Below are 17,088 nucleotides of genomic sequence, written 5' to 3'. Positions count from 1 at the left end.
CAGACCCCTGGATGGAAATATGGCTGAATTCAGAGACCGAACTGCGTATAGAAGAAAAGTCTTATGCATATTTAGAAGCACGAGTTGCCAAAGTGAAATTACGACTTTCAGACCAATCGCCGCTGCCAGGAACAAAAGAGATTTCAGAGACAGTTTTATGTGCTGAGCTGTTGTGAAATAACCTCATTGTTATCATCAAAAGCAGAACCTGGAGAATATCCCACCAGCACCTTTAAGTGAATACATACAGTATTTATCATATTCTAAAATTCTCTTTGATCCTTCCTGAATCAGTATTGTATCAGCGAACACGACAGGAAACGGTGCTGCTATGGAAATCTGCGCCATTTTTAGCGACATCCTGATCCAATAAATGTTCCCACAAAACAGGGACCCTCCACGTCTATAAAAGAGATCAGTGGGCTGTCATTGTGCTCAGTATCCTGAGACGCGTCATTTCCTGTCCGACATCAGCAGCGGCAGCTTTTCCCAGGACAGCATCACACCGTTTGTCCTTTTTGATGTTTTTCCTCTGCTTAATAGAACCATAACAGAGCTGCAGCGCAGTTCGATGCCGGTATTCGATTTATTTCTGATTTTTGTGGTTCCAAGAACAGGAAACAAATAAAACAGCCCTTCAGATTAAGAGACTGTATACACTGCGCGCTTTCTGCTTTGTTGTTTATTGACAATCTTTGTTGTTGAATCATCTAGCGACTAGGTGTCAAACTCTGGCCCATGGGCCAAATTTGGCCCGCAATGTAATAATATTTGGCCCGCGAAACCATACCGATTGACTATTAGAGCTGGCCAGCTGGTATTTTACTAAATATATAAATATCAAAAGGTTTCCTGTTATAGCTGGAGGAAGATATTTTTCAATAAATATCAGTGTTGGCCCGTGACTTTGTCCCAGTTTTGAATTTTGGCCCACTGGGTATTTGAGTTTGACACCTCTGATCTAGCGGTACAGAAAGAGGAGGACATTTGGAAGAGTGCTGTGAGAAGCCTGATATTTTCCTGTCCGCCTGCACTGAGCTCTTTGCCAGGGGGGTGGGCGTTCATGCTGGAACTCGCCAAAACGCTGCTCTCAACCAAAGCAGAAAAGGGAAAAGGCATAATCGCTAATATGCGGAGCCCCCTCCAAACAATCTGTTTCATTCATTCACCCTCTCGGACATGGTCTCCCATCTCAGCCTGGATTTATGTCTTTGTGTCTTTTGAGAAAAGGATCAAATTCTTTCCTGTTATGAACTTTCCACTAATGCTAAAAGTCCCCATAATTCTTTCATTGCCTCCATGAACTGCTTCGTTCTGGTTTTTGGGGCATCTTTCCATCTTTCAGTGCACATAATGTGGCACTTTCATCACATCTTTAAAATAAATAAAAAAAATATTAGATTTTCAAAAGAATAAGATGTGAAACATTTCAAGAAACTCCAAAAAATGAACCTATTAAATGTAAACAAATTGAAAACCATAGATTTTAGAGTTCCCTCCAAATGTAAGGCCAAAACATAGAGACTGCCCTCTGGTGGTAGGCTGCAGTAAAAGCCTCCAGATGTTTTCTGAAGAGGGTGAATGAGCAGAAGAAATCGCAGGCTGAGTTTGTCATCATAGGTTGGCTTTACATGGAACTCTGTACACAGCGTGCACATACCTCATGTGTTATCATTTCCATGAATAACTTTAACACGCTCGCTCCAACAGTCAACAGTCTCCCAACTCCAAACGTGCACTCTGATAGCATCCATTTGGGATGGCAAATGCATAGAAAATGGACACAGATGTGATGAAGATCAAAAAAGACTGTGATGGAGCCACTAGTGAGTTTAGAGACGCCTGTGAACATGATAGCAGCCGCTCAGAGACCCTGACACGCAGCGCAGCCGCCATCACACGTTAACATCCTCTGCTTGATCGCCACAGCTGTATCAGGTCACAGCCAGTCCGGACAGCTGCAAAAGGTCCGACCCATTCAGGGAAGCAGTCATCACTATGACTCTCCTCCAGGGAAGGATCATGTGGATACGGAGAAAAACAGCAGCAATTCAGTGAATTCACCCCAATCTCTCTTTTATTTAATAAGCCCATCAGTTCAGTGGTGCATGGAAGACAGCACCTGACGGCAAAATAAAACATTATTACTTCCAGTAACAATATTCAAAAATGGTTTCAAAATAAAACATTATTACTTCCAGTAACAATATTCAAAAATGGTTTCAGACTTGTTTCTAAGAAAAAGTGCAGATGATGTGAAGGGCCCGCTGCCTCGTGGTGTCTCTGGGCACCGCCATTATCACATTGAGTGTTTGACATCCTTTCCTGCGACTGATACGGAGCAACAGCAAAGAGGAGGAAGAGGAAGGTAATCCGCCGAGCCTGTCATCAGGCCTTCAGATGTGGAATGTGGAACTTCCTCTCTCTTTTGGGGTTTTCCTATATTTGCAGTGTTGTGGGAACTTCTTGGTAGCTGCCATATGTTCAGCTGTGAGGAAAATCTTATCCTTGAGAAGAATGCCTCCCACAGGAGCTGCTCAGTTTGGTAAATGGGGACTTTTGTAGCGTTGATTTCAGTGCACGAGTTGACCACAGCTGACGGGAGATGTTTATTGCTCCTATGAGCACTTTTACAAGACTGGAGAACCAACGTGAACAGGTCCCTTTATGATCTGGGAAATCTTCTTAACAAATCACATTTTATTTTACTTGTACGTGTCGTATAAAGGACCTCCCCCATGTTCTGATGTACTGAATATGGTTCAGTTTTGTGTTTTGGCTCCATTTTCAGAGCTCTGGTTGTTCCTGGGTAAGTTGAGACTAGACAAACAAATTGCAGGTGTGTCAGAGTTTGGATCTAACCGAATCCATAATCCTGCTCAGGTTAACATGAAAAATGGGCCAAGCCCAATGACATTGTGTTTCTGTGAATGAGTGGCGTTGGCTGGCACAAAAATGACGTCACACCATAATTTATCACCTCCTAGTGCCCACTTCTAATCAACTGTGTCCCAAGTAAAGTGTTATGTTTTTTAAGCCAATTTGAATTAAAACGTTCACTGAATGTTTGAGAGGCCTTGTCTAGTATTACTATGAGTGCTGCAGCCTTTATCGCCTCCTACTGGCCTGGTGTTTTTGACAAGGCCTGAGTTTATACTGCTTCTTCGTTGTCTTTAATTTTAATGTGTGATCTGTCACTCCCACTATAAACCAGTGTAAGACACCAGTAAGGATAAAAACTTCAGAAGTGTGGGCCGTTAAAACAAAACAAACGGTGACATTTAAAAACTATTTCAGGATCTTGAATGTATCTAAAAAAAAAAAGGAAAACTAGTCATGCAGACCAAGGCTCACTCACTCTGAGCTTGTTATCACCACATGTTTAGTCTACGTCTGTCTCTGGACTTCAAACCCGCTGGCCCTCCCGTGTCTTCAGCCTTTCATTCAGCCCCTAATGGCTCCCACCACTGTTCCTCTCTGACGTCTCTCACTGAGCCTAATGGTGCCAGTTTCATCACTTTGATTGTACGGAAGTGTGATAAGTATTTCTATACGGTTGTGACACTTTCAAGGAGGCTGAGATGGTAGCTGTTCCCACCGGGCTACTCGTATAATGTGATATTTGACTACTATTTGAGGTAAAGGAAGAAATTAAAGTTGATTGAAAAGACCATTAAAAAAACAAGGTGGTACGCCATCTGTAAAAACACATTTCCCATCACAAAGTGTACAAAAACTACTAATAAAAAAGGATTTAAAGGCAAGATAAATCATTCAATCAAAGCTCAATTGATCATCACTTCTATTAAACTATATTGGGCAGTAACTATAGTTGCCATGGAGACCAGTTCCAATGAAAGTCCCCTTACTGTCCTCGGACAGTTTGCTTGTTGTATCAGACGAATGGAATCACAGAGTTTACGGCACAGTTCAGACTTACCCTAGCACCCTTCTCTGGGAAGCATTTACAGCCCCCGCTGCAGTCTCTTCCTCCACATGGGCCACTGTGCTTCTTTCCACCCTGTCAGACACAAAAAACAGACATGATGGTTAGAGCTGGACGAGGGGAGGTCAGCCGTCAAACGCCGCATAAACACAGAACTCCAGCATTTCGCAACTTCCACTTGGTTTGTACAAACACAGATATGCACTGGATGCATGTGCTTGTCCTGCAATGCATGGTGGGACACAGTGGGTGGTGAACTGTAAGTGTGTGTGACCAACTGTGGTCCGTTATCCACTTGTTTATGCAGCCTGCTGTGGCGCACGAGTGTGGAAAATTGTGACACTCCTGTGTATACTGCTGTGGTTTGCAGAAAGGAAGCTTTGGATGTGGCCGCACTGAGTCACAGTCTGAAGACCCTGTTCTTTAGAAAAGACTGGGACCCCCATTGATGAGGACAATTTCAACTTTGGGTGTCCGCATACCAGCGGCAGCAGCAGGCCCCACTGCCCGATCTGTGCAGGAGATGACACGCAGTCAGCCACAGATCAGTGTCGACACAGCCTGATCAAAGAGAGCAGCCAGAAAATTGGGCTTTCCCAACCCGAGGGTCAGAAGTGTCAGGACCCTGAGCGGGCTGAGATAGCTGGAGATGCTAATTGAGGTGGAGTGAAGGAGACTTTTGTGCTGTTTTGAGCCTCAAGCGTTCACACAGATCCGGCTGCTTTACAACTGTTGTATCAGTGTTGTTACAGACGCACATGAAATGTTTCATGGAATCGAACCCTCAGTTATCCAAGTGATTCTCTCCAGATGTTCTTTAGTACCTTTTTATTTATAGATGACAGTTTGTTTGCTTTTATTCCAGGATAAATAAGACATTTGGCTGTAGCATTTATTCAAGTCCAGAAAATTGGGTAAAAATATCTTCCAGTGGTTTTTAACTTCCATGCATGACTCATAGTTTGACTGCAAATATGCAGAGAGGCCGCAAGTAGATGATAATGACGTTTCTCCTGCGTCTCTGCCTACGGCCTCCACCTACACAGCCATGCCATGGCCTGCTTGGGCAGCAAATACCCCCTCAGCCTCCCTGTATCTTCCCCTCTAGAAAAAAAAATCTATAGTGCCACTTTATACCAACAGAGGCAACAAAATGGCAGATCGAGAATCAGAATAACTCTCCCTCCTCACTTTGACTGCAGATTCTGGACTTCCACAATGGCCACATTCACACTCTTTCTACGGACAAAGGCCTTCTTTTACTCTACAGACGCTGTCCTTTAATGATCCCATATCTTCAGAACACAAAAGCCCCTCTTCCCATCGCCTATGGAATGCACAAGGGTGCATTTTCTTTGCTAACTCTCAATAGATCTGAGAGCCAATTGAAAGCTAAACATCCTCCGATGGGTTAATCTGCAGTGGGAACGTCAGTTGGTCACAAACAGCATTCTTTATTTCCAGACATCTCTAATTCTAAACTGGATGAAAGTTTGTGTGACGAGAAGAAATCCCCCCCTGCCCCATCCTTCCAATATCAGTGAGAGAGAGACGGAGACAGAAGGTTATATCTTACAAATAAGGATGTACAAGAGTCATGGAATGACCTTTTCCACACTGATGTGGAAGTCTAAAACCAAGATAATAGAGTGCGTCATCTCCGGAGCAACACACAAAGGAATGACTCCCATGAAAACAATTCCACATTCTGGAGCAAGGCACCATCCGTTCAGGGTTACTCTTAAAAAGCTTGAAATAGCTGAAGTCTCTTGCAGGAGACAATAGCTGCAGTATCCCTGTTGTTTTACGTCTACTTTCACTTTGACTCAAGGTTTTACTGCTCAGTGCACCTCAGCAACAAGCTGGATGGTGTTTTAGAAACTTCTCCACAGCATTTTAGTTAGAATCCCAAAGGGATGTTTGTCTCCACGCTTCACTGGTAGCAGGAGCAACAAGAATAGGACCAGGTAAACAGAAGCAGGCATACATTTACAAAGCTAGTTTTCCAGAAACCATATTAGATCACAGCTCTGCTATGTGGGGTCCTCCAGACTGAACCATGGGATGTGTGACAGAGGACCACCTCCCAGTCTCAACACACTAATCTGAATATAGAGCAGACTCAACATTTATCTGGGAGACGCAGAAACAGGAAGAAGAAGACAAAGATATATTCGGGGATACACAGATGAGCTCATCCCGCATCACGTTTCTAAAAGGAAGAAACTCATTTCATGCTGTCTGAAAGGGTTTGAAGAGTGAGAGAGGGAGAATGTGCAGCTAATCAAACGACTGTTATAAAAACTGTCAGAGTGGAGCTTAAATGAAATGAGAAATAGTCATAAAGCAGCTCAGCTGCTCAAACCCTTCGTATTCAGACTCTTCATCTGTGGCTGCAGGTTTACAGTGCAGCTCCACATTGTTGATCATTTTTTATGTCCTGTGAACCACCTACAGTGATCTGGGGGAGAGCAGAGACAGGAGATTCCTGCATGGGCTTCTGCTTTACCTCAAAATTGCAATAAAATAGAAAACATGACTCACACACACACACACACACACACTTTTTACTTCTAAATTTGGGAGGATCTTCCTTGACATAATCCATTCTCCAGTGCCTCAGCCTAGATGCCGGGATGCCTAACCCATAAACCTTACCCACCTTAACCTACTCAAGTGTAACCTTAACCCATCAAACAGCCCTTTGAAAGTGTGAAGACCAGTGAAAACTGTCCTCACTCCTCAGAAACATCCCAGTGAACCACAACTCCTGCTCCACCTTATATAGTGCGCACCAGTGTTCTCAGTGGTAGAGTATGAGAGGGTGTTTATCTATCAAAGGTGAGTTAATGCTCATAAACAATCTACTTTTCATCAGGAGGAAATCTGCTGTGTCACTTGGAGGAATTCCTTTTGCGTCCACACCCTGTTTATGTGAAGAGGTCTTTACTGTATGAGCCAGCCATTATTGTTATTTGTCTTCCTTTTTCCGTTTCCCTTTTTCTTTTCCACTGTTTCCATAAGGGGGAGATTGATGGGTTCTGTGACGATAACCTTCGAGTCCTGGTCCTCAGAAGTGCTCAGATTAACAGCCCAACTACTGATATATGTTGTTCCATGATTCCTCCCTGCATTTTTATGGGCGCTCTGGAGCCTTTCTCCTAGAATATTCCTCAAACTTCTTTAATACACATCAGAACTAAACCAGCTGCGTCAACAATGCTCTTCAACAACGGCTTTTATCTTCAGTGTCCCTTTTTCCCTTTTTAGCCATGCGCTTATAAAAGGTGTAGAATTTATGTTACTTCTGCTTCAGTGTGGTGTTATTATACAACGACCCAGAGAGGAGGCAATCAGGTCATGTCCCATTAGGCTTTGTCTATAAATGTTATAAGCAAGGTAAATTACTTAATTGAATTAATTGAACTGAAGTGTTGAATGAGTGTATCTAAATCTTGCCTTGAACCAGCTGGTTTGTGTGGATTGTCTGTGGTCCCTGGGAGCATCTGCATGGTCATAGAGCATCTGCTTTGTGTGCACAGGTGGTTTCCCACAGACACCAACACTTCTCAGCACTTGTCAAACTCAACAGGACGTCTGAGCCGCAAGGACAGGATGAGGACGCGAATAAAGCAGGGCAAAATAAACTGTTGGAAAATTATGAATTTAAAGGAATACGCAGGAAGGTGACTTCAGCTGAAGGGCACAGTTGTGAGGATCAGGGGAGGATTAAAAGCTAAATATTAAAATGATCCATTAGGCTTCTGCAGAGTGATACTTCATCATGCCTGGAATCCAGAAAATCCACCACGAGCTTCTCCTCCTAACTGAATAGCAAACTCTTCAAAAAAAGAGACACATGGGAGTCCATGAAGCAGCCTCACAGCTGCACATTCCACATCTCTCCCAGTAAAAGCTTCTCAAAAGAATTCCAGTATTTGCATCAATGAAGAACCTTGCAAACGGATGCTGTTGTTGTCATGATATCATCATTATGTGTCAGAAGACTTCTCAATGAATCCATTAAAAACAGCAACACAAATATTTAAAAGCAACACAAATATTTAAAAGCCATTTGCAGGCAGAAGTTGTTGTTGTTGGTTGTTGTTTTACCATCCAGATGACAGATGAAGTGTGGTGCCGGGCAGCATTGGGAGCAGCCGTCACTCCCTTCAAACTCAGGTGATAGACACAAGCTGGTTTCTCAGTTTCCACACATGAAAAGACTCAGAAAAGCATTAAGAGCACTTGTTTGAGCCCCTTATTAGTTTGAGGTATCAAATGAACAAGGATTCCAGACATTTGCAGGTCAAGAGGAGGGCCTGATCTGAAGACTGGTGGTGATGCGGTCATAATTCACACTAAAGGGAGGACAACGCAGATGAGAGGCGCATAAAGTGAAGCACTGAAAAGGACACGCTGGTCAAACGAAACCAAATCCTGCTACAAGCAAACATGTGACCTTAATAATGGATCTGACCTGTTGCTCTCCAACTCTGACCTTGGCAAAGAGGCCTGTCATTGCCATACCTCAAACCCCCAGAAGAGCGCCGCCATTAGCGCCTAATTTAGGACCAGTCAAACTAACGTGAAGACATTCTGCTGTGGGGATGATGCATTAATGAGCCAAGGACAGCTTAGCGCGATAGATCAAGAGAAAGTCCTTGAATAAGCCCAAGACCTTTGAATATTTTTAAAATAATGGCAGTAGAATAGAGTGGCAGGGGCAACAGCTGCTCACACTAATAAGGTCAAAAATGAATTTTAAGGACCTGGACAGTTTCAACACATGATGGAAACATGCTGTATGGACTGTCTTTGGTCATACATGAAGTGCAGTATCGTTTGTCAATGTCAGGGTGTGTGTACTGAGCGTATTATGCTCCCTTTACCAGCTGGGAGCCATGTCATGGAAAGGTCACCTGTTAGCCTGCTGGAGCGCGTTAGCATTAGAAACATTTCACTTGACATTCATGGTCCCCTGAAGACGCCCAAGAATTTAAAAGTTCCTCTGACTCAGTGGGACTATAAGCAGATTTCTAGTGAAATATTAAGCAATCATGAGCAATCATGAGCTAGTCTGCCCCTGTAATTTAGACACTATATACTGTATATGGGCCCCAGAGGATGAGGGGTCTTTCTATTCTGTGGAACACGTTGCGTTCAGACCAAACTTAATGAAGCTAATAATGAAATGTAACAAAAATGCTGTCCTACCAAAGCTAACACAGGAAATAAATCACCTACTCAAACTTCACAATCCATTACGGGGCCATAGAGCCTTTACTCTGCTGGCCCCCAAAACTTTGGGACAAGGTGATCCCCTCAGATTAAGTTAACTCCCTCACTGTTCACATTTTAATACAGACTAAATCATTCTCATTGTGCATTCACAGGCCCTGAATGAGAATTCTGTCATTTGTTTATCCTTCTACTGTTGTACCCTACTCTAGCTAACGCTGTTGTTGCTGAGCATACTGTACAAATCAATGTGGATTAGACTGGATTATTCTAATTGGTCATCAGATTATAACCAGGGGTGTCATGTATCATGTTTCAATCTCTTACTATATGATGCTATCTCATCATCCTCTATTCGCTAACCTTAACCTCACATCAGCGATGGATGTAAAAGCCGTGAACAAATTCTCAAAGTTTAAAGGCATTTTCAGCTTTCACTGATGATTATCGTACCTGAACTGGGAAAGTGAAGTGAAACTTGTGGGTCAGCAAACTAACTTTAAAAACCTAATAATCCTGGAAAACATAAAAGTGTCCTCAGTGACTATTTACACCTCTGTACAGACCTCATGTCAGACAGATTCTCTTTAGAACTGGATCAAATAATCAGGTTTCAACGATGATACAAATCTGCCCACAAAACATTCAGAAAAAACACTTTCACAGTATATTTAACATGGGCAGCAAAGCGAAACATCAAACATCACCATGTTTGTGTTGGCGCACTTTCTGTTGCTGAAGTGTGGCTCGATGTAACACCAGATGTCTCATGAGCCTTCATTATGAAGATAAGGGCACTTCTCCCGCCAGCCATAATAGAGCTGACAGATCTGGAGAGATATTCCGAGTGTCACATTTATATGGCTTTCCTGGCACGCTTGGAATTGGAGGATTATTCCTACAAAATCCAGAGGCTACTTTCAACAATGGGAATGAGTTGTAGTACCTGTAGGTTGGGGAGACTCATCGTGGTGACATTGATTTGCCTTTAACTGATCATTTTGAATAATCCTGTTCATTAAACTCTAGAGTAAGACTCTACACTGTACAAATTTATTGTAATTTTCTTGGGAATTGTCACTTGGATATTTGGGAACTAATACTAAGATAAAAAACCAACTAGCAGCTGACTCTATTGTGTTAGCAGCCTGTTTTTCTTATAAAGGGCTCTTTTGAGGAAGATAGGAGAGTCATCAAGTGTCCAGGTACAGGCTGCCAAGTGCTCAGGCTGATGGAGAACGAGAGCAAAGGAACCTTAAAGAGACAGGACAAATGTGCTTCACTGGCTGGGCTCCAGTAAAAACACACTCTGGTTTCTGTTCAGTCCAGATTCTGACACAGTCGGACCTTTCCCTTCCTTGAGTTAAACAGTCTCTCAACTGTGCTTCCCAGAGGGCCACATTTTTAACGAATGCTTCCTGTGGCAGTCTAGAGCTAAATTGGGGCGGCTAGTGTGAAACTTCCACCCTGTCTGATCTGGTTTGGCTTACAGATCTGTTGCTCACGCCTCTAATCAGATGATCAATGACATCCAGATGGGAGGATCTGTGACCCGTGGAGAGTTCTGAGGGCCCGCCTGCTTTAGGTTCCTCTCAGATGGTGGGAATAACATCAGTAGCTAGGAGGCTGTTATCTCATTTCAGTGCACATTTTGAGATATTGCATCAGAGAAGGAAGATTATTTTTGTAAAAAAAGGTTTGATGCTTGGCTGCCATAAGGGGAGACAGCCAACAGCTTTGTTGAATGCTTTTATGACATTTTATTTTGTTTCTATTATGTCAGTTATCTCTAGTTATAATTTTAGTACCTCTAGGCTGTGTTTCTCCTTCAACCACTTCATGAAATGATGTAAAATTAAAACTAGATAAATAAAATGCTAAAAAAAATAAAAATAAATGCATATAAAATATTACATATTAAACTCTAAGCATGTGAAATGTAAAGCAAGGGCGATGTTGGCTATGCACAAGCATGAATATTTTGAGAATATAAAAAAGTAATGATTCTACATTTTTGGGGGGGTCATAACTGTTGGAAATATTATTTGTGGGAAAAAAGGGGTCAGAGGGACTGGGGATAGTTGGAAACAGCTATGTTATCACAATGTCTACTTTTAACATTTTTAATAATGTTCCCGTGACGGTTTAATTCCCTCTAGTCAATTAGGTCGTAGCTGGAATGGGAATAAATGGTTTGTGTCTCCGACTCAGAGGACATGTGGAGCGAAACATGGTGAGATCACGTCTGTGATCCTGCGTGATGAGAGATCCGAGTGCTGCATTAATGGATATGATGTATCATATCAGCTGAAATCCAAACCTTATGTGGGCACCTGTTGAACCAAAGGCACATCATCCAACCAGGCCAATTCTGTGAGAACAGGAGGTCTCTGTGTAAACACAGCTGAAACAATCCTTCCGTCTGAGCTCACTGAGAAAACCCGCCTCTTCTGACGAGGGACAGACGACCAGAAACGCACGTGAAGGAAGATGAAATATGGGGTCGGGAGATTGGGGGGAAGGAGGGGGGTAAAGAGAGCGGAGTGACTGTCTGCCAAGTGTCCCTTCCAGAGAGAGATGGAGAGAGAGTGAGGGGACAGACTACAGGATGAGAAACAAGTGGCAAGAACGAGCCTATAAAAGGAAGTGAAGCTTGGAGCTGGACAGCAGGGCTTGAGACTGGGAGGACTGGAAGGCTCTGGAATTCCCGCAGCCAAGTCTGATGGGACTGCCATGTCCAAACATTAAGCACTCCGAATTGCAAAGGACAAGGTCTGCAAATATCCACAAGGAGTTGAGCAGAGCAGAGCTCATTCCAAATCAAACACAGCTCAGGTTAAACTGCTGGAGGTTATTGCCAGTAATTACATGACATCACGTCACATTAGACGAGCAATTTAATGTGGAGCGAACACAAAGATGGTGAGTAACAGGAGAGTGGTACACGGTGGCCATGCACGTCTGGGAATGAAAATGATCCATGACCAGTGATTACCCACAATCAACCCACTGGCACTCTGCATGTCCCCCTCCTGGGCTTTGGGTATTGAACATTTTCTTTTACATACTTTCCCGACTTATCTTCTTCAATTACATGGGTTCAGGTCACTGGGCTGTAATTTCATTCGGGAAGCCCAGACCATCCTGCCCACAGCTTTCTCTTCCTGCTATGTCAAAAAACACTCAGGCACTTCAGAACTGCATGGGAAAATCCTTCCAGTGGGTCCTTAACAAGAGCTGCCCCCACCAAATGCCCCCAACAACATCAGCTGGTCCATGAAGAGGAACAAAACCCTTCTCCACAAGGAAAGTTATCAGTTCCCCCAGTCTTTCTTGCAAACAGGACCATAAAATACGTGACCTCCTAATGATTTAAAGAGGACAATCTACCCTTTTTTGACCATGGAGTCAGATTTCACACTCAGCTTCAAATCCCAGCAAAGGTTGGAGGTCAGTGTTTGATGAGGACAGTCAGATTATGTCACCTTCAGAGTGAGACCACAGATGCCACTCTGGTGGTCTGACTCCCCCCCGTCAGCATAGCATTCATCATAGTATTCGATCATAAGGGTTCTCCAGGCCCACCAAGCACATGTGGACTTTTGGTAAACACCTATGATCCCATCACCACCCTCTAGAGGGTAGAAAGCTGCACTCTGCTCTCTCTTTTCATCAGCTCAAATGTTGGCTGAGACCAGCTTCAAAACGCATACGTTTGACAATAAATTCCGTGTCAACGAAATTCACGCGCGCAGTCCTTAAAGTGCACGAGCATAATCGATATACCGGATGGATTGAAACGATACATGCAGCAAAGGTTTGTGCAGTTCTGGCATGTTCAGATCCCTGATTATGGTTAGAGCCATTGGACGCCATAAATGCAGCACATTCTGCTCTCCTGTATGAAACGGGTGCCGGTGACACTGTGAATACACAACTGAGTAAAGACTCTCTGCGGCTGTTGAAATATGAGGGGTTCAGCCAGGTTGTGAAGTAACTCTGACACATTTCTCTGCTCCAGCCTTTTTCCTTTTCCTGTTTAGAAAGAGCCTCTCTGGATAATCTATTTTCATTGCCCACATTCAGGATGTTTGTCATAAAACCGAGGTTGAGCGAACCCGCAGATAAGCAAAGATCACTGCACACGTGAGGCACAAAATCAAACCGATCCTGACACACACACCACCAAATTGCCAAACTAATTCAAGACCTACGCAGCAGACGAAAGAAACTCTATTCAAAGCTATTACTTCACTCTTACAATTCAGATTGTGCAGCGCTGTGAATTGTGTATTGCTTGTTTAAGCAGGCCGACTGTACCAATAGAGGCAAACAGCCAAGCTCACCAGGCCTTTCCTCACCATCCCAAAGTCAAACAGCAGAGACTAATCAAATAATCAGCATCACAATGTTGCATTTGGGAGAGAAAAACCCAATTCCTGAGTTAACAATACTCGCACAAACAAAAGTCTCCCTGACTGTACGTTCATTCACATGTGAGCTGAGCTCACATGCCCAGCAGAACCTCCTGTAGTATGAATGCAGAAGGGTCAGAGAGGGCAACACTTCCTTCAAACACGCGCCTGCACCCCCCCCCCCCCCCCCCCCTTCCTCCACACACACACACACACACACAATTTTAAAGGGAAGCCCCACACATGGGCTTCTCATCCGAGGCCGTGGCTTCCTGGACCACAATGGGCTCTTCCCCTGATTGTTGCAGTCAAGCAGTCTCTGTAGCACGTCCACTATTTTTGCAAGGGATGTGCGGACCATTTTTCTAATCTTATCAGGCGCAGACATCTTCCCCTTGCCCCTAAAGGTATCACATTTGAGAGCACAGTCACGCGTCTGCTTTCCACCAGGTCGTCCGTTCTTCTAAACTTTCTCTGATAATTTGTACGAATAGCTTTTCTAGTCTCTCTTCTACACTTTTGACGTTGCTGAACCAGGCTGTCCCACAACGGAGCATGTTGGAAAAATAGTTATAACAATCCTGCACGTGAGGATGGTGATTGCCAAAGCAGATGTTGCTGACGTGCTTGTAGGTAGTGAAGGAACATGGAGTCAAAGCCATCACATTTCCAATTCTCACAGGTCAGATTGTTCTCTGCCAGTATCATCCCCCTCATTCCCTCATGCTGAAATACATCTCCTAACATGTTCTCGAATGCACCACAATCAGAGGCTCTCTCCCAGCAACATCCTGTTAGCTTTACTGTCTCTGGGGCCTTTCCTTCCTTCTCCATCAGATACTGATAAATGGCATGTTCTATACGGTGAGGAGACAGGCTGTAGATGAAAACATGCATAACGTCATGCTTTTGCACTTCACTGGAGGCTGGCATCTTCATGCAGAATGCAGGGGAGGAATTCCAGAAGATACGATCACGTGATGTAGCAAACAGATGATCCTTGAGGCTCAATAACAGCCCACTGAGGACTGAGAAATAAGTATTCATACACTTTTCTGAGCCGTCTCTCGCTCCAAGTGCTACGTTTGACTACAAGCAGATTCCATGTCGTTACTGGAAAACGTCGATGCTAATCTTTAATCGCCGTCCTCGACAGCTGTGGCTATGTGCTGTTCCACAACACGCCTCTGCAAATCCCACTTGTTTGCAAAAAATAAGCGGTTCAAATCTTGGACGTAAAATTTTGAACTCGCTTTCGACAGAGATTCCGTATGTGAAACATCACGTGCAGACGGACGGTGGGAAACAGCTGCGTGGGACAGAGGCTGGGGTCTGCTTCAAAAGAATTCAAACAGCCTCATAGGTCAGATCTGATATTTAACAGAAACATCTTGAGACATTTGGAGTTGGACAGGAAGCTTTAGTGATTACAGCTTTCTTCAATTTTTCCCTGCCTTAAACATGCTGAACGACTGCCTCATTACCCACAATTCATCTGTACAACAAATCCTTTAATACGTACAGATGGAGCTGCTTTACCAACAACTAAAGTCAAACGTCTATGTAGCTAATTGGGCGAGTGTTGGCTGTTTCTTATGTTGAAAGTTGACTAGCTTCAGAGAACATAGACTGCACTCAACTAAAATTAGAGTCCTGCCCTTCTGTATCGGTGCCTTTGAGCAAAGCTGCACAATACACAAAGGACCTGAGCAGCATCCCTGAGCTAAGTCACATGCTTTAATTCCAGGCCTGACTTAATTTGATAATAGCAACTACAACAGGGTCTTTTTATCACCGAGGAGAATATAGCTTTTCATTTGAAGGCCTCGTGTAGGATATTAAATCAGTGTGAAGGCACATCTGATGAAAACAGCGACAAAGAGAAAAACAAAACATACCATATATTTGAAAACTAGGTCTGAAGAGGGAAAGGATCAAAACATGAAGGAGCACATTTGGGATCTATCTATGCCTAAAGTGTCAACACAATGAATAAGTTGTACTTTTCTATTTACAGCTACATTTTCTTCCATTTTTCAAAACATTTTTGTCTTTTATTAGTTCAGATCAGAAGTGAAGTAGGTCCTCACTGATCAGCTAGATTTACAGTGACCTGGATAATTGGCCTTCACTGAAGTTCCACATGAATATAATAATAAAAATTAGGTGGCTTCTGTTGCACCACATCAAAATGATGATGAAACACATCTATAAACAGCAGGATCTGTTCTGTAAACTGAGTGAAGATCAGAAACACAATCAGAGAGAATATATCAGAGTAATGGCAACGTGGAGATCAGTTGATCCTCTCTATCGTGCCATGCAGACGTGCTGCTGGGCTGGTTGGATGAAAATAATGGGACTAATTGTGAATCTTTTGAATTTGGAGATTGAAAAAATAAGGTCTGATTTGAGAGTTGATAATGTAGCATCGGCTCTTGTGTGAGGATTGTGGCCTTTCTGCGACGCGATTGCGACAGAGTAAAAAAAATAAATCTCCTGCAGAAGCCATTCGGTCAAATTTGAAGACATGCAATCATGATTTAATGCTGCGTTGGCTGATGACGACAAGAAGTCAGTCATCAAAGCTCCAACACATTAACCCAGGCAAAGTTCAAGCTGAAACACTCTGTTTAATGGTTCTCGTACAATTTTCTAGCCTATTAAACTGAACCCCATTTCACAGAAATGCCTGATTTTTCCAGGACCAGTCAGGGAGGTTAAGAACCTCCTACAGGAGGAAACATCCAGCAGACACTCCCACTGGGTCCATGTGTTGGAGGGGTTTGGACAACAAGGATAAACTGAACGCTGATTCAGTTTCTGCCTCTGCTGCCTTTTTCTAGTTTTCTGCTTTTAATCAATATGCAACAAATAAAATGAAATGCAGTGGAGGGAGGTGGGTGGGATGTACTTACTGCGTGCACTTGTATGGCGAGGATGGCACCGAAGACGCACAGAAGCAAAAACCTGTAGTCAGTCAAACTGAGACACACACACACAGAGTTAGAGATGTCGGACATGCAGTAGCGACGTTCTTATAGACTCTTTGTCTTACTTCATGTTGCCCTCGCACCGTCCCGCACACTTCAGTTCAGCGCCACTGGTTCCCTTTCAGAGTCACTTCTACAGCATGTCTGCCTGACCTGGAGCACAAGAGGCGCATCTGCAGGGTTGGCTCGCTCTCAAAACTTTCCTCTAGTTGTTATTTTGCCTTTTAAACACAAAACGATGAGCCGCTTTCTCTCAATTGGTTACACTTGCATTTCGACTATTTCCATAAGAATAACTTTATGAATAGGATATGAGTTAGAGTCATACTCACAGCGGCCGCGGGTTTGCGCACGGTCCCGCAGAGATGCGCCGGTTCCAGAGCACAGAGGTGTCGGTAGAGGAGTCTGCGGTGACAGATTCCTGCTCAGATATTCGCTTAAAAACAGAAACTTTGGCAGAGTATTCGCACTCCTTACTGAGAAAAGTCAAAAT

The 17,088-nt window shown here is 43.6% G+C and overlaps 1 protein-coding gene across 2 annotated transcripts in view; it reads right to left on the bottom strand.

Annotated features, from left to right (window-relative positions):
• The window catches only part of col4a2 (collagen, type IV, alpha 2), a 40,716-nt gene extending 23,631 nt beyond the window's left edge, over positions 1–17,085 (bottom strand). The window contains exons 1-4 of one of the 2 annotated variants that reach the window (XM_057041366.1): positions 16,928–17,085; positions 16,661–16,748; positions 16,521–16,587; positions 3,941–4,021 (exon numbers count right to left, since the gene is read on the bottom strand). In XM_057041366.1, coding sequence (XP_056897346.1) covers positions 3,941–4,021; positions 16,521–16,587; positions 16,661–16,665 — 153 coding nt within the window. In that variant the 5' untranslated portion in view covers positions 16,666–16,748; positions 16,928–17,085. Of the gene's footprint in view, positions 1–3,940; positions 4,022–16,520; positions 16,588–16,660; positions 16,817–16,927 lie in introns of both variants that reach the window. The other variant, XM_057041374.1, reaches the window with a different exon arrangement.
• Positions 17,086–17,088: the final 3 nt, after the last annotated feature.

The sequence above is a fragment of the Takifugu flavidus genome, chromosome 1 (assembly GCF_003711565.1).
Source record: "Takifugu flavidus isolate HTHZ2018 chromosome 1, ASM371156v2, whole genome shotgun sequence".
Lineage (NCBI taxonomy): Eukaryota > Metazoa > Chordata > Actinopteri > Tetraodontiformes > Tetraodontidae > Takifugu > Takifugu flavidus.
Note: the sequence above shows the minus strand (reverse complement) of the source record. Positions and strands in the feature narration are given on the sequence as shown.